The sequence below is a fragment of the Notolabrus celidotus genome, chromosome 23 (genome assembly GCF_009762535.1).
Source record: "Notolabrus celidotus isolate fNotCel1 chromosome 23, fNotCel1.pri, whole genome shotgun sequence".
Classification (NCBI taxonomy): domain Eukaryota; kingdom Metazoa; phylum Chordata; class Actinopteri; order Labriformes; family Labridae; genus Notolabrus; species Notolabrus celidotus.
The window spans coordinates 3,416,211-3,440,068 of NC_048294.1; the positions used below are offsets into that span (position 1 = coordinate 3,416,211).

General features: G+C 40.9%; 1 protein-coding gene across 1 annotated transcript in view; it reads right to left on the reverse strand.

Annotated features, from left to right (window-relative positions):
* Positions 1-23,858, reverse strand: part of col4a6 (collagen, type IV, alpha 6) — a 169,921-nt gene that overhangs the window by 8,149 nt on the left and 137,914 nt on the right. Inside the window, exons 16-36 of the mRNA XM_034677072.1 lie at positions 23,722-23,766; positions 23,337-23,390; positions 22,456-22,525; positions 22,259-22,369; positions 22,003-22,152; positions 21,537-21,590; positions 18,259-18,354; positions 17,617-17,774; positions 17,346-17,528; positions 17,080-17,263; positions 13,247-13,291; positions 8,222-8,293; positions 7,700-7,807; positions 7,367-7,585; positions 7,112-7,270; positions 6,697-6,705; positions 1,077-1,247; positions 842-985; positions 562-684; positions 267-448; positions 107-170 (exon numbers count right to left, since the gene is read on the reverse strand). Of these exons, the coding sequence (XP_034532963.1) occupies positions 107-170; positions 267-448; positions 562-684; positions 842-985; positions 1,077-1,247; positions 6,697-6,705; positions 7,112-7,270; positions 7,367-7,585; positions 7,700-7,807; positions 8,222-8,293; positions 13,247-13,291; positions 17,080-17,263; positions 17,346-17,528; positions 17,617-17,774; positions 18,259-18,354; positions 21,537-21,590; positions 22,003-22,152; positions 22,259-22,369; positions 22,456-22,525; positions 23,337-23,390; positions 23,722-23,766 (2,401 nt within the window). The remainder of the gene's footprint in view (positions 1-106; positions 171-266; positions 449-561; positions 685-841; positions 986-1,076; positions 1,248-6,696; positions 6,706-7,111; positions 7,271-7,366; positions 7,586-7,699; positions 7,808-8,221; positions 8,294-13,246; positions 13,292-17,079; positions 17,264-17,345; positions 17,529-17,616; positions 17,775-18,258; positions 18,355-21,536; positions 21,591-22,002; positions 22,153-22,258; positions 22,370-22,455; positions 22,526-23,336; positions 23,391-23,721; positions 23,767-23,858) is intronic.

A 23,858-nucleotide genomic window follows, 5' to 3' on the forward strand; every position in this document is an offset into this window, starting at 1 on the left:
AGAAACACAGCATGCAGGTAAACGGTTCCATGGCATTAGTTTGAATGCAATGACTGGATGTAAGGACCTTCTTTGGGGGAGGGTGTGATTTGCTATCGACTCTCACCTTTGCCACCAGAACGTCCAGGTTCTCCAGGGTTCCCATTGTAACCAGGTGGACCATCGTCACCCTGAAAGAAACCAGAAAAGGGGCACAAAGGTCACAGTCTGGACTTGGAGCGTTTCCTAAGTTTAGTGCTTTCCTTTTTTATTGTTGATTTTTTTACCCTTGGTCCTGATGTTCCAGGGAATCCCATGATTCCAGCTTCTCCCTTTGGTCCAGGGAAGCCCGGACTTCCAGGCCGCCCAGAAAACCCAGGATCTCCAGGCTGTCCTTTGCTCTGTTCTGCAAAACCAGGGAGTCCAGGCAGACCCTGACGACCTGGCAGACCTGGGAAACCCTTGTCACCTGAAAGCAGACACACGGGGCACAAGTTAAGGAGTAAATCTCAACCAACTCATCTGAGGATATCGTCGGCGTCACAGCTGTTAATGATTCAAATAAACAAGAAGGGACGTCACCTCTGGGTCCGGGGAAGCCAGGAAGGCCGTTGCCACCAGGGATTCCTGGTTCACCTTTCTCTATGAACTCTGATCTAGAAGGAAGAGCGGGTGGACCAGGGGGGCCGGGGTATCCTCTGTCACCTACAGAAATAAAACACAGGGGAGACTCAAAACTGGAAAAGCACTAAAGAAGTACGAGTCCATTTGCCAAGTACACAGTGGCAACCATTAACTTCTGAATGCTCAGCAGAGAAGGACGTTTATTCATTCGTGCTCATTTCTGTAATGGACACTCTACCTTTCAGTCCAGGGAATCCTGGGCCGCCGGGGTATCCATCTCTTCCTGGCCCTCCGTTCAGTCCCTTACCTCCGGGGAACCCTGGGGATCCAGGGCGACCTGGCAGTCCTGGGAAACCCATCAGTCCAGCGAAACCCATCTCACCTGTGGAAGGACATCACAGAGAGTAAGCTTGATATTGTAAGCAGATTTCTTTAAGTCTCATCATACATGGTGGCAATAAGCAGCAGCCCACCCTTGATTCCGGGAATGCCTGGGATTCCGTCTCTGGTTCCTGGGCCTGGCAATCCAGGGGGTCCTCTTGGCCCTGGTGTTCCAGGGGTGCCAGTCAGTCCTGGGGTTCCCTTCATTCCAGCAGGTCCTTGGAAACCTGGGTCTCCTCTTTCTCCTTTGCGACCAGGGAAACCTGGAGGTGGACGGATAATATGTATTATCTGTATCTGTTTGTATTCAACAGGAGGGGAATCAATGTGTCTATCAAACACAGTTTTATTACAAACATAAGATAGTATCACTACATAGAGATAGACCGATATGGTTTTTCAGAGCCGATACCGATTATAAGTAGTCAAGGAGGCCGATAGTCGATATTTGCAGTAAAAGGGGAAATATTGGCGTCAAAATTTTGAATAATACAAACTCCAACACTTAACTTCGTCTAAATGGCTTTAAGCATATCTTTATTAAACACTTTTTCAGATTTGCAACATTTTAAAGGTTTTTTTTTTTAATCTTAGACAATAAACATCTTTGTTTTAACATTCTAACAAAAAGTGCAGGGAGCTCCCAGGCTCAGCAGCATGTCTTATAAAGTTCAGGGAAAACTTAAACAAATAAATATCTCCCTAAAGTTTTCTACAGTAAATAAAGTTTTCCAAAATGTCAATATAACTGAAATGTTAATCTTTCACTTATCTTTGTTTTAAAGTGGTTATTTCAGTGTTTTTGAAGTGGGGTTGTATGAGTTTTAAATCACTAGTAATTGTACTAGACACAACGGATGCTGCTCAGCTAGGGATGCACCGATCCGATCCTGGTATCGGATATCGGCTAGATCGGACTCAAAAAGCTAGATCGGATATCGGTGACGAGGGGCCGATATATAGTGCCGATCCATCTGGCAGATCTATTCATCTCAGTTCTATGCTTTTCTGTGTTTACAACAGCCATGTGCGTCTCCTACGACATCAGCGCCAGCCGGTCTGTGCATTTTTGCCCGGTGCAGCATGATGGAGGATAACTACAGAGGCTCTGCAGTTTAGGAGCATGTCACGCTTCTTTTGCTAACAACTCTGCCGGAAACTTGCAACATGTGCAGCGGTAATGTTTCCACGGATGGCAGTCGCTCTGAAAAATCTAATGGAAGCCCAAAAGGAGAAAGTTTATGTCAGCTGTAGCCGACTGCAAAGAAGGATGAAACCTTTGTTTAATGCAGGGGTGTCAAACGTGCGGCCTGCGGGCCAAAACCGGCCCGCCAAAGGTTCAAATCCGGCCCGCGGAACCACTTTGCAAAGTGAAGAAATTACAGAGAACGCATTAACTGGAATTTTTCAATGAAAGTAACTACTATTTCAGATTTGTCCTCTGGGGGGGTCACATCAAACCATAGGAGTAAACCATAGACTGTATAAAATATGGACGTAGTATCCGTGACGCCACCCATCTGTTCCTGAGAGCTGTTTTGAAGCAAATCGACGGCAGCAGCCATATTGGTAATGCGGAACTCAACTAGGCAGAGTGTGACGTAGTGTGAGTCTCTTAGCCAATGGCTGTGTGTTCCCGACCAGGAGTCACGTCAGTAATGTCCTTATATGGGCAAAACTCATAATCTTAATATCTTCTTAACCGTCATATTAGAAAAAAATTCACCCCCCGTACAGTGTGTGCCATTAGAGAGATTAGCGTTGTAGGGCCAAGCCGTTTTTTGAACCAGGCTGTAAACATGTTTATTAATGCTGCAAAGATCGTCTTTTTCCCATTCATATCTATGTGGTTTCCCGTGTTTCTGCAGCCAGCCTCAAGCGGATTTTCGATGTATTGCAGTTTATATCACTTCCACATTGGCTTCATCGTTTGAGACCGGAGTTTGCCGCTTGGAGTAAACCAAAACCTGAACAATGCTTTTTTTCTTAAAGTGAGAAGATAGATTACTTGCTATTTGCAAAATTCAGTCGAGATCAGGCGGCAACCTCTGGTCTATAAAATATAGTCCAATGTGGAAGTGCTAAAAACTGCAGTTCATTGAGGATCCGCTTGAGGCTGGCTCAGGACGATCTTTACAGTAGAAATAAACATTTTTACAGCCTGGTACAAAAGACCAGTGTAGTCTGGATTGCTCATTGCTCTATCGGCACACACTGTAGGGGTTGAGTTTTTTTCTAATGCGGCAATTTGGAAGATATTGAGATTATGAGTCTTCCAATGAGAGGCACAGCTGACTTGACTGACAGGCGGGAACACTGTAGTTGTTGGCTAGTCAGCCAGCCTCTTTACATCACGATAGCTCGACAGCAGTCGAGCAGCATATTGTATACAGTCTATGGTGCTGACTGAGTGAACCAGAAGCTGAAAAGCGTTGTTTTTTTTTCAGGACTTTTTTTCTCAAAGTGATAAAATAAATGACTTGCTGTTTGCATAATCCGATTGAGATTCATAAAGATTTTTTTGGGCACTATAAGATGATCCACTAACTACTAACACTAGCACTACACCGCTGCATACAACACTGTCCAGCAAGCAAACTGTTCATGCTGGAACTGAGGGGTCCAAAATAGTCAACTTTAACTTCTTCATTATTATAATCTATCTGTTCTTTTGCAGTAAACATTAAATTCGGTGTCAGGTGAATGGATAACTTGTGTGTTTGGTGTGTTCGCAGCAGGTCTCAGTGCTTAAAGAGCAAAAGCCCACTGTGAGACTCATCATGGCAAAAAAGACCATACAAACATATTATGTTATGATTTTGCTGGTCCGGCCCACTTCAGATCAATTTGGGCTGTGTGTGGCCCCTGAACTGAATTGAGTTTGACACCCCTGGTTTAATGGATTCAAAGTGTGAAAAAACGGACAGGTTACTGGATTTAATTAAAAGCCTGAAGTTGCCAAAACATGATTCTATCATCACATTAAGGAATAGAGATTGTCAAATCAATACCGGGATCGGATCGGCTAGTATCGGTATCGGCAGGGAGAAATGGAACGCAAGCTAGGCTACGGTTTCTGCAGACGGTGTCATTTCTGCCACGTGATTTAGTGAATTTTGAGCCAAAATAATCCAGTTTTAAATTGATCTCTTATCGGTCGTCGGATTTTTTAAAAAGGCACCGGCCGATAATCGGTCTATCCCTATAACTAAACATATCAAACTTACCCTTCTTTTTATGAGTAACTCACTTACCTCTGACTCTATAGCTAGGTTATCAATTTAACTAAAGGTGAGTTAACATAGCTTTTATCATGGATTAGCACACACACACACAATTTATCAAATGGACACAAAATAGTGTTCCATTACATCGTCACATTGCCTTGTTTACGCTGAAATTGCACTTAGATTGGGGCCGTTAAAAACAAATCATCATCATTAGCATGATGATGCTAATGTCAAAGTTGTGGTATCTATTGGATCAAGTGTTGTTTACAGAGTCAAGTAAACAAACAAGAAACTGAAGTGCAATTCCAGACTGGATTAGCCTGAAGTTTGTTGCATCACAGCACACTATGCACTACTGTTTACGTTCTTAAAAAGAAGAACCGTTTTCAACACATCCATGCGGCTACGTTTGAACTTTGTATGAATACAGAGTAACACAGGGATGAGTTGAAAATAAAAGGTCCTTTTTTTAAGAGTGTAGAAAACGCCTCTATGAGCAAAACAGTTAATGCGAAATAATTGATCTTGGACAGATCACAAGTAAAACTAAGATAGTTAGTAACTGGCTGCAAAATAAAACCACAACATCAGCAGACACATTTTATCAAGAGCGCTTCTTTTCTGAATCTCTCACAGCCAACATGTCCATCTTAACGAGTCTGATTTAACTTAGGTCAACGGTGATATTTCATCCACAAACTGGTGCTTTTTCTTTTACACTGGAGAAAATGCTTATTTTAAGGTACTTTTACCCTGAATTAAGTAAAAAATTCAGCCAATAGAACAAGTGAAAATTTGCTTGGTAAGAATTCTTAAAATAATATGTAATATTTAGAAAACTGTGATCTTAAAATTAGCAGGGAAAACTTATTTAAGTAATATTTGACCAGTATTTTAAAGCTTAGTGTCTCAGAATAAGACAGGAATGATAACAATTAGTATTTTTTCACTCAAAAAAATATTTTTCCACTAATAAATTTCATGCCAATTCTCCACCTTAATTTGAGTTTTATTATAGCGGCACTTCTCTAGGTTTAAGACCATCTTGTACTTGAAATAAGATTATAAAGTTGAATTGTCTCATGTTGAGATATAATGTCTTCTCATAGTGAGCTGGATATACTAATATTCAGTCATGTTGTTTTTTTAGGATAAGCTCTAAAGGAGGTGTTTCATTGAAGAAACAGTGCCTGAAAACTGTAACCCACCCTTAAAAACAACAACTTTTCTTTCTTTCTTTCTTTCTTTCTTTCTTTCTTTCTTTCTTTCTTTCTTTCTTTCTTTCTTTCTTTCTTTCTTTTCTTTTCTTTTATCAATGGAGCTGTTTTCTGATAGATTCTCCAATAAAATGCATTTACTTAAATCAAGTAAAGGGTTTGTCTTAAATCAAGATTATCCATCTTCTACAAATAAGATCTCAGCTTGAAAAATGTCTGAAATGTAAAATAAACCTTGTTTCTTCTAAATTACAACTCAAAACAAGATCATTTCAAGGTTCTCCTCATTGGCACCAAATCCCACAGCTTCTCCCTCACTATTGATAACTCCTCTGTCTCACCCTCCCCCCAGGTTAAGAGTCTGGGTGTCATCCTTGACAGCACATTATCCTTTCAATTGCACACTAATAACATCACCCGGACTGCATACTTCCACCTTCAAAACATCAATCGTCTCCGCCCCTCCCTCACCCCCCACACTGCCACCATCCTTGTCCACAGCCTCGTCACTTCCTGTCTGGACTACTGCAACTCTCTCCTCTTCGGCCTCCCTCACAAATCCCTCCAGAAACTCCAACTGGTCCAGAATTCAGCTGCCCGTATCATTACCCGAACCCCCTCCATCCACCACATCACTCCTGTCCTCCAACAGCTCCACTGGCTCCCTGTTCGGTCCCGTATTCAGTTCAAAGTCCTCCTGTTAACATTTAAGACCATCCACAACCTCGCCCCCCCCATATATGTCTGACCTCCTCCATGTTCCCTCTCCCTCCCGCTCCCACGGATCCTCTTCCTCCGTACACCTGTCTGTCCCCTCCGCCCGTCTTATTATTGTTATTATTAAGATTGTTTGGCTTAACAAGATATTTAAGATGTCTTAAAACAAGTCCCTCTATCTTCTCAAATGTTACCTGTTCAGTAAATGTATCTTAAATTAAGTGGGAGAAGACATTTTGACTAAAAATTAGACACTTTCACTTTTTCATTTTGAGTTTTTTCCAGTGTAGAAACAAAGGATGATGATGGATGTTTATCTTAACCAGTAGAACTGTCTGCTGGCTCGCCTTGAGAAAGCTTTGAGTGATGGACATTGTTTTGCTGTACAGATGAGAAAAGGAGAAGAAAGGAACACACGTCTGAGGAACAGTGCAGAGAAGCGTTTGGTCTTATGCATGAATAGCAGGAGGATGAAGGGATGGAAGCAGAGGATGGATGGATGGATGGATGGATGGATGGATGGATTTGGGGGAAAGAGTCTTTCTCACCTTGGCAGCCTATAGCGAATGACCCAACACCAAGTAAAGAACGGAGGGATGAGAGGATGGGTGGAGATAATGGTGGAGGTGTGTAGGAAGGGAGGAAAGGAGGAAGAAACACAGGGGAAAAAAAGAAAACAGGAGAAGAAGACATTCTTTTGGGTGATGCAGAGTTTCAATAAACAATGAGAACAAAACAGAGGACTCTGGTGTCTGATTGGTGAATGGAGGATTGACAGTGAAAAAGGAGAACAACGCTGGTAAGATGAAGGGATGAGAAGTGAAAGACAAGAGCCAGGATAAACTATTTGATAACTTTTCTTCATATTAATCTCTAAAATACTTTAAAAGAAGCTTAAATGGATGAAATCTGAATAAATCAAACGGAGGTGTGGTTAGCTTCAGCAGGATTTCTTTCACTTACCTGGTGATCCACTTAGTCCTTGGTTTCCAGGTAATCCGGGCCGACCAACGATGCCACCCGTGCGCTCACCTGGGAGTCCAGGAAGGCCTGGAATACCAGGAAAGCCGTCAACACCGCGCTCCCCCTTCAGTGCAGGAATACCGATACGTCCGTCACCACCTGACAGAAGAAGAAAGAAAAGTTACACATATTATGATTTTACGTTGAAGTCTTCTACAAGCTCTGGTTCGAGTCCTTTGACTCTTTCTGTCTCACCAGGTGATCCAGGTCCTCCAGGTGTCCCGGGTTGGCCCTTGTCTCCAGGGTAACCTGGCAAACCATCCCTTCCTGGAGTTCCAGGTGTGGCTCCAAGCACATCTCCAGGCTGACCCTTTCCTCCAGGACGTCCTGGAACTCCATCCTTCCCTCTGTTTCCATCATAATACTGTCCTGGTCCACCTGGAAGTCCAGGGTCGCCTCTAGGTCCAGGGAAACCTGCATGAGAGACACAAAAAGGTGACTTGTACTTTTTACTTGTTATCATGGCTTCTTTATGAAAGTCACCGCCCCTTCATTTCACGGATAACAGAGACAGGCTGAAGTTTTTACCTTGTGGTCCGGGCTGGCCACCATAACCGGGGTCTCCTCTCTCCCCTTTGCCACCATCAAACCCTGGACGTCCGGGGCCGCCTGGTAATCCTGGCTGACCTTTAGGACCTGACAGGTGCAGACAAGTATGACCTCAATCATGGCTGTACGTCATTTGGTTGAAATGGCATCTTAATGAGACTTTAGGGAAGCTGTGTTAAAGCCTCTTTTGCTTTGGTAGCCAATCGCAGCTGAACACCACACATGGATCTAATCTAGGAACATTTCAGATCTTTTTTTTTTTAAATCTTCAAAGGAAGAGCTTCATGTTTATGGTTAGATTACAACAAACACAACAAGAACTATTTTTCAGACATTTTGACTAAGAAATAAATAAATCTAATATATTAAGTTCAAATAATGTCGTCTATAATTGAGGTATAACGCTAAATCTGTTATTTAAACAGTAGAGAGAATGAATTTGGACACCGTATTTTAAAGGGTTTCAAGTCTAAAATAGCTGAGTGAAATGTTGAATTGTACCTGGTCGTCCAGGTATACCAGGGTAACCGGGGTCTCCATCCTCTCCGGGGATACTGCAAGGCAGCACTTGGCCTGGTAGCAGTCATGTACATGTTAGTAATCACACACTGGATACTTACAGGCAATAACAATAAACATTGGCTACTCAGTCTTACCATTAAAGTTACAAATACACATTTTACTTGTACATCTTACAAGCCCTGGCCAAAATGCAATTTTCAAACATTTGACTGGTTCGCCTCTCGGGTCATGTTTGCTAGCCTGTTAGGTGATGTTTATCCCTGACCCCCTCCATTCAAACTAGTTTCTATCCAACTATAAGGATGGGGCTAATCACAACTAAACATTAAAGATGGCTGTCCCTTTTGAAGATAACCTCTTTATTAAAACAAAAAACGCAACAGAACATGAGTTAGGGGTAAATTTGACTGATGGAGTGGGATGGAGTGGTCCATGGCATAGGTTCGATAACCCCTTGTGCCAGACTGCAGCTAATACAGTTCAAGGTCTTGCATAGGGTCCATGTAACCAAATCTAGATTATATAAAATATATCCTAATGTTCCAGATCAATGTGATAGATGTCATGCTTCCTCGTGTAACTTGAGTCACATGTTTTTTTTTCTGTCCTAGAGTTCCTCAATTTTGGAATGATTATTTCATGACCTTGTCAAAAGTCCTGGGTATTCAGGTTAAGATGGACCCCTTGAATCCCACTTGATCAAGTTCAACTTAATTCCTTACAATCACAGGTGTTGGCTTTTACTTCTCTTTTAGCAAGGCGTCGAATCCTACTCCAGTGGAAATCCTCCAAACCTCGTTCTTTATCATTGTGGCTTAATGATATTGTGTCATTTCTCAAATTAGAGAAGATAAGTCTAACAGTGAAGGGTAGTTCTAAGAAATTTTTAAAAAATGTAATTGTTTTCTTGATTATTTTCACTCATTGCCAGTCTTTCCTCTAACCTAGACCCCCTCCAACTTCTCTTTCTTCCTTTTTTTTCTTATTTAATTTTTTTTATTTAATTAATTAATGTTTGTTTATTGCATCAGTTCCATTAGCATTTATCTATGTGGTGACTACTCTATTTAAAACAATGTATCTGATCATTTTGCAGAGGGAAATTGATTTATTATAATTTTCTTTGAATGCAGAGACAATGTTCATTGTTTTGTTTGGGGAGAAAAAAAAAAAGATGAGCATTGTATTTCTTAAATTGACATCACTGTATTTTGCTCTGATTGTGTCCCTAATAAAAACATTTATTAAAATATAAAAAAAAAAGATGGCTGCCTCTGTTGTGGAATGTTTATGTCAGTATTAGACAACTGCACAGTTCTTATTGCAGGTGATGTCTGCTAAATAATGTCACATGAAAAGAAACCACATGAACTGAAAACACTGAAACTAGCTACTTAGCATAGCAGGATAACGCTACATCACATGGGTAGTTGTAGTGCCTGGAGGCCTTTTGGTCAACTCCTTGGAAAATCTTAAATATTGATGAAATTGTCAGAAAATTCTCAAAGTTTGCATCATCAGACACATCTTAATAACACCTAGTCATATTTAAGAGTCTAATAAACATGTTGAAACAGTATTTTTTTGGGAGATATGTCATGCTTTGTTTTCTGTTTTTTCTCTATGCTCACTGAAAAATTGAAAAAAGGAAATTATGGCTTGTTGTTTTATTATTTTTGTACTTCAATACTTGGGATGCACAGTATTCCATTGTGAAAGTCACTCACTATACATGTCTTTGCTTTTGTGACTTCCGGTGTTGATCTGTCTTTGTAAATTTGCAATATTTCTCAATAAAATTAAAAAAAAAAAAAATAAATAAAAATTGTTGAAACAGTGAAAGCAGGTTGAACCGTCAGAGTACCTGAGCACATCAAATGTTTGAAAATTAATATTTGGCCAAGCTCTAAAAAACACAAGATATGCTAACCTACTTTAAGCTAGCACAGCAATCTTAAACATGTCCATCTATGATGAGAATCCTATACACATTATTTCTTTCACTCAAATCAACATTTTTTCCATCAGCCAGTAAAAGTTTCATGAATGTCTTTGGCAGCTTTGATTGTCTGTCGCCTCCATTCATGCTGTCACTGCTTCACTTTGGTTAATTTTAATTATGGTAAATATCGTGTGTTGCAGGTTTAATGTCATTAGTAGCAAATTCATCACAATTAGGTGGTTGATAAACCGATTGAAAACATTAGAGAAGGTTTGTTATAAATTCAGCGTTGTGTTTGGGGGATATCATTCTACCATTGGCCCTTCCCCCCACCCCGAGACCCCCCCCCTTCACTGGTTAAAAGCACTTAGCAGAGGCAGGGCTTGAAAACATGCGCCAGGTTTCAGCAGCTTTGGCTGGAGGAAGAAGAGAGTTGTAGCTTTATAATAACTATTATTAAAATATCGGTGTCTCTGAAACGACACATGACCCTGAAACTCGTCTGTAAATCATCGACTGACTCCGCCAGAGTGGAATCCCTGAGACGCAGGGAGCAAGAGGCTTCCATCGGCCCTGTCGTGAACAAATGATTCACAGAGAGTTTTCTGCACCAAACACTTCGAGCTATAAGTCAGGATAGACATTCTGAATTCGACTTCAATTATTTGTCCAAAGAAATGGAACGAGGCTCTTTCTTTCTTGATCACCTGAGACTTCTCTTTAAGTTAACCATGTGTTCACACTGCAAACAACAGACCAAGCAACAATGCACTGGAGTTGACATTCCCAAGGCTCATACTGTAATTTTTGGACACCATGATCTGTCATTTCCTTTCAAGTTCTTATGGATGAATTAGAGTTACCGATTCTAAATACCTTGGAATATGGCTTGATAAGGACTTTACATTTAAAGGCCGTACAAACACTCGTGCCACCAAGTTAAAACCGAAAGTTGGCTTTTTATACAGAAATAAATCCAGCTTCCCATTGTCTTGTAGAAAGAGAGTTGTTGAAGCAGTGTTTTTTATCTGTTTTAGATTATAGAGGTGCAATTTATAGACGTGCTGCAGCTTCAACACTTGAACCCTTGGACTGTATATCACTCTGCTCTCAGATTCATAACTGGTGACAGATATGACCCTCATCACTGCGTCCTTTATGAGAAGGTGAAACAAACACTCTGTTGTGTATAATTCTAAGGCCCTTACAGGAAAGCTTCCCTCCTACATTGCAAACTTGTTGTAGTGGCATTATGAATCCTACATGACTCACTCTTCTGATTGGCTCGTTCTGAAACCTCAATGTCCTTTTGAGAATAAATAAGGGTTGATCCTGGCATGATGTGTGCCTTCAACTTGACAGCCAAAAGTCCAAGTAAGGACCAAGGAAGTTGCTCTTGGGAAGACATTTGGAGCACATGTGGAGCACTAAACTGGACCCACCCAATCTCTGGAGGTCCTGGATGGGTTTGCCCAAACGAGAACTGGAGGTCGATGGATTCATACAGCCCTATTTGTCATGTCTGTCAAGTTTCCTTTATTTTACACCTTCATGTCTTGTCTTGTCTTGTCTTCCCTGTTTTATTTTGAAATCACTAACCCTTGTCTCTGTTTCAGTTGTGTTCCTGTCTGGTCACACCTGCTCCCTGATTGTTTCTCCTCACCCTCGTTACCTCTTGTATTTAACCTCATGTACCTCACTGTCTCGTCACCAGTTCGTTGTACCTCACAGTCTTCGTCCCAGCATTCTATCTTCGTCACAGTCACAACTCCGCCTGCCTTTTCCTTGGCCCGATCTGACTGCCTTCCTGTGTACAGACTCTGCCTGGATTTTGATTGAACCCTTGCCTTTTGGAACTCTGGTCTGGTGTGTTGCATTTGTGTCTGCCTTTCTGTGCTCAGGTTCATGACACTATTATGATGAAGGTAGCTAAACTGTAGACCAGTCTAGCATCCCATCTAGGTTGTGTTGACTCAACTTCTAGCTTATGTCCAGTATATTCCTTTGGATTGCCCAATGGGAATCGCATCGTCTGCATATTTTAAAGCCCTCTGAGCTCATGCCAGGTTAAAGCAAACCTAGGTGAGGCACATTTGGGCCTGACTTGAACACATTAGCTAGGATGGCTTTAAAAACCCAAGAAATAACTGGATACTGAAACTAGTACAGAAGAGAGTACTTGTTGACCACCAAAGCAGTGGCAGAGCCACACAGTTTTGACTTGGGTGGCCAAACTTGGACACTGTTGTTGAAAACATTAGGGGCTCACCCCAAACCTAGGAGGGTTACTTCCACTAATCACATCTACTTTAATTTCTTTTTATAAAATAATTTAACAAATGTTACATTTTTGTAGATTTCTAATGTTAACATTAAAAATGTAACTCGACAGAGTGTCAACATTTAAACCTGCTGAACTCTTTAAGGACTCAAAATGAAGGTGATTGTCGAAAGTCAAAGCATCAACAAAAATAATATTCAAATCCACAGAAACTACTGTCTCTGCAGCTCGCTGAAATGCAATAGCTGATTTGAATATAAGCAATGCCTCTGACATGGGAAATAGCCAATCATATTAAGAATTTCAGGGTGGCTAAGTAGTTTTAAGAGGTGGCCATGGTCGCCCCTGGCCACCCCCTGGCGCCGCCACTGCACCAAAGATAGGCAGTGCTAAAAAAAACAGAGTTCTGAAAATTGAAAGCAAGTTCTTAAGAGTGCTGGTTGTTGATCCAATCTTATTGCAACAGGCGGTCAAGTTGTTTGCTTTGTGAACACATGGTACAAACCTTATTAATGTTGGCTAAACACCAAGCAGTACAGTGTAATCCTGAATAATAATGTCTCTTACGCTGCTCCCTATTGGTCACATGAACTCTGGCTAACACCGGGACGTAAACAAACCTAGCCTACATTGGTATACACCTTCAGTGGGTGATTTGTTCTGCTCAAGTGATATATATTCCATCAATCCACCAGTGGCTGGGTTTCCTGTCATTAAGCTACATAATCTCCAGGTCCAGGCTCATTACTCTGGATGGTGGATGAAAAAGTTAGTTACCCACCCGTTCCCTCTCCGGCGCCATTAACCCCTCCACAGCTGTATTCACCTGGACAGATACACATGCACATGGAAGGTAAGAGAGATGGAAGGATGGATGGAGAAAGAGAGAGAGACAAAGAGAGAGGGAGAGAGAGAGAGAGAGAGAGAGAGGTAGGAGATGGCAGCATACAAAGCCAGTCAGGGTCATTTGCATGCGCCAATAAAGCAATTAAAATGTTTTATCATTAAAACAAATCAGCAACAGTTCCATTCAATTAAAATAAGGCTCATTCAGTTAAGGCAAAAAATGCATTAAAATGCTTGCTTCCATGTAAATATTGCTTAAAAATAAGGTTATTCCACTCGATGAGAAGAGAGAGAGAGAGATGTCACAAAAGTCGTGTCAAATTGAGAATTAAAGTCGAATCCACTCTCGTTTCTCTCCGCTCAACTGAGTGACAATAACCTTCAGAATTAGAGCAAAATGAATCATATGTTTAGCATTAGCATCATGGTAAGAGAGCATACATTCATACTGAAGATGAGTGGCCAGCTGGACTTTGTGTCATTTAGTCTCAGAGAAGAAGAAGAGGGGGAATAATGGACGATGAAAGGATGAAGCTGGTGTCTTTTGGAAGACGTGAGGTTCAGTTTACGTACGTTTATTTATTCAATTTAGGGATGCACTGAAATGAAAATTCTTGGCCGAAAACCGAAAACCGAAAACAATTATTATTCTAATTATTAGTACCATTGCATTTATGGCTATGACTGTGTACTAACCTCACTAAAGTCAAGGCATTGCAATAGCATGAATTAATATTAATGCTTCAAAGATAAATCAATTACAAAATTGACACACATACATACCTATTTATGTATTTATTCATTGATTGATTCCTTCATTAATTAGTTCATTTGTTTATTTATTTTTTAATCTGTTTGTGATGAATTCATAATTTTTCTTTTTATATTGTTGATTCTTTATGTAATGATTTTTTGCAGTATTACAAAATGATAAGGGATCACGCGTGTGAAAATATGTTACTCACTATGACCCCCATCAAACAAGTCTGCAATGCAACACTGTACTCATGTCTGAGCCTGAGACCACAGAGAGAGGATTTTATAATCCTCTTTCTGTTCAGAACTCAGGACTTTGTAGCTTCTGACTAAATCTGTATTATCTGACTTTCCTTTCCTCTCCTCCTCCCCTGTTAATATAATTTACACATCTACAGGTTCTTTATTTTCTGTCAAGTTATTGCACCTGACAACATGCTGCTTCCTGTGACAGCCCTTTCAAAGTAACGTTTTTTGGACTATGGAACTTAAGGGGACTTTTATTGTGAAGGGTTCTCCAGGAACGTAATGTTTATCTTCGTAGTAGCTTAACTTCGATAGCGCCGGCCGTCAGGAGTTAAAATATGTACAGTTGTTAATTTAGTTTCAAGCAAGGGAGAGGTTCCGGTGGCTGGTGGTGAAGCTTTCAGCAGTGTGACTGCCCCCTGGTGGCTGGCTGCAGTATAGGTCAAAAAATCCGTCTCCCGAGCAGTCAAACTTTAAAAAATAAATACACGTCGTACGAATGTTTCTCACATCCGTATGCTGTGGTGATATGTAGTTAGTATTTGACTGTTTTGTGTTCAAGGCCTCTTTTTCCTGAAAAGTTTCTTTTTCGTTAGTTATTAGAGTTTAAAAAACGGGGTTTTACTTCCTGTTTCCTTTGATTCACAGCCGCCGTGGAGTGAAACCATAGACTGTATAAAATATGGACGTAGTATCCGTGACGTCACCCATCTGTTCCTGAGAGCTGTTTTGAAGCAAATCGACGGCGGCAGCCATATTTGTAATGCGGAACTCAACTGGGCAGAGTGTAGGGCGGAGCTTATTACAGTGGCTTCACAGGCTCTGGCTGCACAATGGCGGCGCCCAGGAGAGGGATTTTTTGGCTGCAGAACCGTACAACGGGAAGAGGCGGAGCAACGCTGTCCATTTTTATTTACAGTGTATGGTTTCAAGTCACAGCTACAGTCATCGATCCTGGACGTTTTGTTTTTTTATTTGAATTTCTGCAAACTTTAAATGTCAAACTGATAGAGACCACAGTGACTTATGAAACAAAAATATTCACCTTTTTGGCACCAGATTTATTATTACAGTCAAATATAGTCCGACTTCCCTTTATTGGTTGATACCAACATTTTGCTGAGTGGGTTGTCTTGGTCTTCCTATCCTGAATAAAAGTTAGGAATAGACCGATTATCGCCCGGACCGATTATTGGCGCCAATATTCAGCATTTTGACGCATATCAGCATCTTTTTTTTAAAACTCCGACAGCCTGGGGGCGCTGGTGGCCTAGCGGTCTAAGCGCCCCACATACAGAGGCTATAGTCCTCGTCGCAGGGTTCACCGGTTTGATTCCTGGCTGCTCAACCATTTCCTGCATGTCATCCCCCGCTCTCTACTCCCCACATTTCCTGTCTCTCTTCGCTGTCCTATCAAATGAAGGCAAAAAGGCAAAAAATATATAACTTAAAAAAAATAAAGATAAATCAAATCTGACGGCCGATAAGACATCAATGTAAAACTGAGTTATTTTGGCTCAAAATTCACTAAATCAGGTGGCAGAACTGACACCGTCTGCAGAAACGGTAGCCTAGCTTGCGTTCCATTTCTCCCTGCAGTTTCTCTTTACAGGGGCCGAGCTGAGCAGCATCCATTGTGGCCCCTACAATCACTAGTGATTTAAAACTCATACAACCCCACTTCAAACTAATTTAAATACCACCCCATAAAACAAAGATAAGTGAAAGATTAACATTTCAGTTATATTGACATTTTGGAAAACTTTATTCACTGGAGAAAACTTTAGAGAGATATTTATGTGTTTAAGTTTTTATTGAACTTTATAAGACATGCTGCTGAGCCTCAGAGCTCCCTTCACTTTGTGTTAGAATTTTGAAAACAAAGATGTCTATTGTCTAAGATAGAAGTGTTTGAGTTTGTATCATTCAAAATTTTGAATTTTTACTGCAAATGAATATCGGTGATCGGCCTCCTTGACTACTAATAATCTGTATCGGTATCAGCCCTGAAAAAAACACATCGGTGTATCTCTAATAAAAGTTAAATGAGTTTCTTTGAAGGCAAAAGAGCCTGGAAGAGAAACAAAATAACACCAGCATCATTCTTTGGAAGTGCAACCAAATGCAAGGTATCAGGAAAAAAGTTGTTTTGGATGGACTGAATAATATCTTACTTTCTCTGAGACTAAAGAAGCACAGTAGCTGTTGCGCAGTCAGCATTAAAAAGTCATCATTGTGCATCAATCAACTAACAAAGCAGTTTATGGATTATAGATTATTGGCTGCAGAAGGAGTTTATAAGCACATTAATGGAGACCATTAATCATGTAGTTAACAGTTTGCTGCTGCAGCCGAGGCATGAAGGGCAGGTGGAAGAATCTAACAAGAGGACACATCGTGAACCCTTCAGATTTGGGGAAAAGTACGCCTTCTGTGGGTCAAGAACCAGGACCAGGAGCTGTTTGCCCCTTTGCAAATGTCCTATGATAGTTAAATGTGTTAGGATGAGTTGGTCATGGTTACTTCATGGAGGAAGGACTGTGATGTGATTCAATGGAGGTGGCACCCTGTTGGTGAGAGGATGACGTGACATCGACAAGCACACGCACACACACACGCACGCACGCATCTTCTTTGTCATGAACACACACAGACACTCACACACACACACACACATACACACATTCAAAGACACAAACAGACACCAGCTACTTCCTCTCCTCTTCTTTGGCTCCCGTTGTTTGTCTCCACCCTGTCATCACTTACCTCTTTGTCCAGGCAAACCGGGTTGTCCTGGCAAACCAGGTATACCAGGATCTCCATCTGCTCCACGGAAGCCGGGTGTTCCAACAAAGCCAGGACCGGGCTCACCAGGACCACCAGGACGACCCTTGGACCCTGGGAACCCTGGGAAACCTTTCTCTCCAACTGTTCCATAGCCAGCATCACCCTATAAGGACGGGGACAACATGATGAACCTCTGGAACAAAACCTTCAATATATTCTAAAGACTGTTGTGTATGAGCACTTACTGGGGGTCCAGGGGCTCCTGGGAATCCAGGCAGTCCGTCTCTCCCAGGTTTTCCAGTTTCACCTGTGGGTCCTCTTGGTCCAGAGCTCCCAAGCTCTCCCTTCACCCCCAAACCAAGGGTAGGGTAGAAAGAAGTTCCCTTCTCTCCCTTACGACCAAAGAAACCTGGCTCACCAGCACGACCCTGTGGAAGAATAGGAATGATAAGATTTTTGTTCAACTCACAATCACTTCATCAAAAGCTACACAACAAAGTCAAGACTTCTACTCACAGGAGATCCCGGACCACCGTTGTAACCAGGTGAACCACCGTCACCAGGCTCGCCCTTTCGACCAGGGAACCCAGAGTTGCCGTTGTTTCCTGGGACTCCAGGCAACCCAGGTAACCCAGAGGTGCCCCCTCCGAGGCAGGCACAGTCGCCAGGATCACCTGGAGGAGATATTATAATGAGGAAGGAAGGATGGGAAAGAAAGATACAAGGATGATGATTGAGGAAGAGTAAAACGAGGATGAATCAAGACAAAATCATGACTCGTCTTCAAGTCAGAATAGCTTGAAATAAGTCTTGATCAAATGCCTGTTGACACAAACTTAAAATACCTCAGTAAATACTGTACACCACCAAGAAATCATCAAGTACTAGCATGTCTTTTATGATATTGTTACAATAAGTTAGGGTTGCTAATGAGGCGATACAGGATTTCAGGGACATGAAACCTAAAAGTTAGAGACATCAGAGTCATGGGACTGCAGTGGAGTTTGTTTAATGGCTGTCTACTTCTTGCAATTTCATACATATGAACAAAAGTCATGAACATCTGCAGTGCCATATTGATGCCATTTCGCAGTGAACAGTGTTAAAAACAAACGGCACTGAGACATTTTTTGCTGTAACCTGGATTGGTCTACGAACCTCTGAAGCCTTTGTACCCTGAGCCACCGGTCTCTCCTCTGGGGCCAGGGCTCCCAGGCGTTCCAGGGATGCTCCTGGTTGAACCATCTGGAGAACCTGCAAGCACACACACAAACACACACATAAAGTTAGATCAGTTCTAAAAACCTAAAATCACAAGTCAGCCACAAAGCAACCAGGATCTCTTTTAGATTCCACGCTGTTTCAACCTTTGAACTGACGACTGTGAGATATAAAACCAATAGGCATTTTCAGACCATGGGAACTTTGTCTAATGTGCTAAGAAAAGCTAGAGGACTGCATCCCTGTTCTTGTGTTTGCACCAAGACGTAACTTTTGGTGTTGGAATTTCAAGCCAAGTTCCTCCAGTGTCCACTAGAGGCTGGCTTAAAAACCAAGAAAACTCCATTGGAGCCCGTATTAACATGTCCATTTACAGCAGAATTGAACATGTTTACAGCCTGGTACAAACTTTCTTTTAACAACATCTGCACCTAACTTCTTCATTCATAAAAACTGGACTTGGGGTTAAATGCTGAATAACGTATTTGCCTGTTCCAGGTTGTAAGGCTCAACTCCTCAAGTTTACCAATTACTAGATCAGCCACAAGTTAGTTGGTGTTGGCTTTTTCCAATATGGCGACCATAACCTTTCGGCTTTGTAACGCCTTTCTAGAAACCAATGGGTGATGTCACTAAGACTCCATCCATGTCTGTACAGTTGATGACTTGTACCAGGAACAATTGTAGTTCTTGGAATGATGTAAGAGGGACTGCTTTAGTTCCAGAGTTGGTTGGCTATGAACACAAAGGAACACTGAGCGTTGATTGTACTCTCATTTGTCAATGAGCCTTATAGAAACTGTGTAAAAGCTCATAATGTTAGCTAATCAAATCCAAAAAGTGAAGTAAGGATATGGGACACTACACGTACTATGTAAAGACCACACTGTCCACTATCTTGTTGTTGTTGTTGTTGTATGTAGCTAGAGTTAGGATGCTCAAATCCTGAAAGTCCTGAGAATGCTGTACGGCTGTTTTCAAGGTTGCAAAATGTACAAATGTAGGAAATGTAACAAATTCTTATCACTGTTTCCACATTGATCAACAAAAAACAACAATTCAGGTAAAAAAAAAAATCAAACGAGATAATCCTTAACTGCTAATGTAAGCATTCAGCCACTTACTAGCTAACTTGATAGTCAGGTAGTATTGCATCAGATAGGAAAGGGGTTAATCAATAGGTATGTAAGCTAAGAAGTGTTTGACTGCTAACATTGGCTGTGGGATAAAGTTTGCTAACAGGTGATGAAGACTGTTGATGTATTTTTGTTGTTGATCAAACGGAGAGCTTTTGTTCAAATTCAGATTTGCAACCTTGAATACAAAAAAAAAATCATCATTACAATAGCATTTGAGCTTCCCACCCTGAGATTGATTATTTATTAAATTTTCAAAAGGCACAAAATAAAAACCTTGATGGTGTGCAGTTCCATTCAGAGAGTCCTCATAACTCCTTGGTCTGAAAATGCCTGTCTTTAAATCTTTTCTTAGGGATATATTTTTTTTAACCCTCCTGCTATGTTGCGGGTCAAATTGACCCTTTAGAAAGTTCAAAAGTCTAAAAAAAAGTTAAAAGTATTTTTTCAGTATGAAACGTATTCTGCTTGGCTTAATAGGTCAAATCAATATATAAAATTAAAACGGTTTATTTCAATGTTATATGTTGATTTACAACAATAGAACTGCTACTAAATAATAATAATAATAATAATAATAACCAATAATATATATAACAGATATGCTTATTTTTACCTCTTTAATTTTAACTTTAAATTGAATTTCTAATAACTTATATATATATTTTTTTGCACTGTCTACTTGCTACTGTGACGCTTGAATTTCCCTGTTGTGGGACGAGTACAGGACTATCTTATCTTATCTTATCTTAAATACAACAGAGTATAAGAGCACTGCTAAATGTGGAAGAGGATTAGGGCTACTGAAAAAAAATTAAGGTCAATTTTTTTTCTTCTTCATTATTATTATTCTGAGAAAAAAGTCTGAATTCTGACTTTAATCTCACAATTTTTAATTTAATCTCTCATTTCTGACTTTAATCTCACAATTCTGACTTTGAAAATTTAGGCAATATATGCTTTCCAAACCAACTTAAAACCACCTAAAAATCTGGGCAGCATGTGACAGAAGAGGTGTCTTGTGTTCATTTATCAACATCACTTCATAAAATGAGGAAAAATTCAAAATGAAATAAACAAAAATCTGTCATGTCAAATTATTGTATTTATATTTAAGTCTTTCCAATGTTAAAAAGTTTTAACGTGAATTTTCATTAAAAACAAGTGAGACATCTTCATTAAATATTATCTGTGAGGATTAAAGAACACCATTGCACTTAATATTGATTTAAATGGTTACTTAATAATGAGATTAAAAAAATTTATTGGAATTTTTTTGGGGTTCTGACACTTTTGGATAATTAAATATACCCCGGGTCAAATTGACCCAGGAACATTATTGCTGTTCCTGAGAAACAAACATAACAGGAGGGTTAACAACATGCTCTTAATCTTGAATATTCATGTAAAATAAACAATACAGTGAAAGAGCAGCTTGGCGTCACAGTGTGAAATCAGTATTAATCCCTTTGGTCAGCATGTAATATGAAAGAGTTCAGCTGCTTTTGCAAGATGACAGATGCTCACTTAAAATTAAAGCATAAACTTGTTTATATTGCATCAGAATATAAAACAGTATGCTACTTCAGTGGTTTTACATGGACAATAATGGCAATGAGCTCCGCCCATTAAGAAGCATGAATATGTTGTTCTAGTTTTGGCACGTACACAAACAAAGGAAATAGATGCTAACGGTACTCAATCAAACTGGTTATCAAAAATGGAAGTTTATTGTAACACTCTTCCACTTTTTGCCTCCATTTTGGCCTTCCTTTGTTTAAATCTGCCCTTCAATCTGCATTATGTCCATGTAAAATCAGTGAATCAGCAGGCGACACCTTGTGGCCAAAGATGAGAAAAGCAGCTTGGAGTAGAGAGCCTCCCATCCAAGTCTGAAGCCTGGAAAAGCTCCTCTCAGCTATACTTACCACTGCACCCTCCACAGAGAATAGCGTTTTAATAAGCATTTCGGCAGTTAGATACTGCCTGCTGAAAGTTTTGTTTGCTTTATTTTCTTTGTTGGCAGCCTTAATATTGCCACGGCAATCATGGCAATATGGCCGCCTATAAAATACCTGCCTTTGGGCCTGGGAGACACCTCAGGATAGATGATGCACGGACCAACGGCAAGGCCTTGGAGGACAGTTAAATCAGTCAACCATTGTGTTGTAAATATTCTTACTAGCTTGTCTTTTACTTTTGGTAATGAAATTGATTATATGTCTGGTAAACAAAATCCAAAGTCTATTGTCTTTGATGCAAAGTGCATCTCTTTAAAGGTAAAGATTCTCCATCCTCATCTTGGAAATATCTTTAGCTCTGTTTAATGTAGAATCTTCAAAGACAAACTAAAAGTAGATAGCGTTCACAATAATTAAAATTCAAAATACATCTTAAGAAGTCAAGTAACTGAAGTTTAATGTCTGTGATACATTGCTAACAGAAGTCCCTGACCAGCTTTTGGACTTCCTGGATTTCCCTTTCTCATAACAGTAGGACCACCTGTGAAGAGAACCAAAGGTCAGTCTATTATACTTGAACATACTGGTAGCGCCTTGAGGTCCAGGAGGGCCAGGAGTTCCTGGGAGTCCTGGGGAGCCGGGAATTCCTTCTACGCCATAGGTAGATAAACCTTGGCCACCTTTCTCTCCCTTGGGGCCTGGGGTCCCTGGGAAGCCTGGGGATCCACCACGACCTGGCAGGAAGACAGACATATGATTGGTCGATTAATTAAACCAATATATAAATGCAAATTTAAACTCATTTTTTCTGTTTATTGATGTAACTATAAAATATATTACCTGAACCAGTTCCACCAAATCCAGGTTGGCCCGGTGGTCCCTGGAATCCTTGAGGTCCCTGGTCACCAGGGGCACCAGGATAGCCACCGAGACCTGGGGTACCTGGTGGTCCTGAGGCCATTCATGGAAGAAATATATTAAATAGTTGTCTTACAATTACTGGATCTAATGCATTCTGGGTTTGGCGATTGTGTTACCTTGAACAGATGTTCCAAGATCACTAATGTAAGCAGGAGGTCCTGGTAGTCCCGGTTCTCCTTGGTCCCCCTAAAAATATCACGTGTGGAACAAGATCCAAATGTGAGACAATTCAGTCTCTACTTCTGGTGTGACAAACTTATTCCAAGCTAAAGGACACTGAGCTTAGTTGCATCAACGTGTATATGCTCGCTAGCATCAGGGGTCAGTTAGCTAGATGTTAGCTAAGCAACCACAACACCCCACATAGCAGATAGGTCTGGGCCAGATCTGGCGTCAAGCTGGCACTGCTGGCTGACTGCTGGCATGGCAAGTGGTATGTCAATCGGATGTGAACCAGGTCTGGCAATGATGGCATTGTATGTATGATGGCATGCCACATCTGGACCGATTGTGGCTTGGTTTATGTGGCCCAGATCTGTCCATTCTGCATCTGGGCCGATTAAGGTTGAGCTTGTGATTAAGCTGGCCCATGTGTTGGCCGAGTCTAAGTGTATTGTGGGCCAGAACCAGGCCAGACCAGTTTTGCTATGTGGGACGCTGGGATTTGAAGGGGTTTTGCTACTGCAAAGCTAAGCTAACCTGCTATATATATCATATACTGTATGTAAATGTGTGGCCTAGAACAGCCTGTCTGGGAACAGGCTCAGGGAAGCCAAGCAGGCCCTACATATGAGCCTCTGCTTAAAGTGACTTAACATTTCTTGGTATAAAGTCAATTCCTTTACTCACAATGACAACAAACCCTGATTCCTTTGAATTAAAGCACACCACTTACCCATAATCAAATGTACAAATGTAAGCCTCTCATACTAGCTACCTGTCTTCAATCTCAAACCCACACTTCTTGTGGAAGTTGCAATCAAACACACTTAAATACCTTGGGTCCGATGTATCCTGGTTGCCCAGGGTAGCCATTGTTGCCCCTCATTCCCTGTTGAAGAAAAAAGAGGGGTTTGAATTAAGTGTAGAATAAACTGGTTGGGTGATAGTAAACCAAAAGGAGCCTTAAGGGGTGCATTTTTGACCTTCTCTTAAACTTGTATTGCTGTACTCAAAGGAGCAGAGTGTGGAGGACTTAGCATTAGCCTACCTAATGCTAGAAGTTGTATATTGCAAACAACTGACAATCCAAACTTGAAGGAAAACCTTTTTTAACTCCAGTCTATGCATAATGACAGCTTTAGTTATTAGTAACACGTGGAAATGTTGAAAACAAAACAAGCCATTGCCAAACACTTGGGAACAGTATTATAAAGACCTACCCTCAGTCCTGGAGCGCCGGAAGGCCCGTTAAACCCAGGAGCCCCCTGTGTGTAGCGTAATCCAAGATGAGATCCACCACAGAGGAAGAGGTAGAGTAAAGGTGAGAGACAGTTACCAACATCACAACAACAGAACT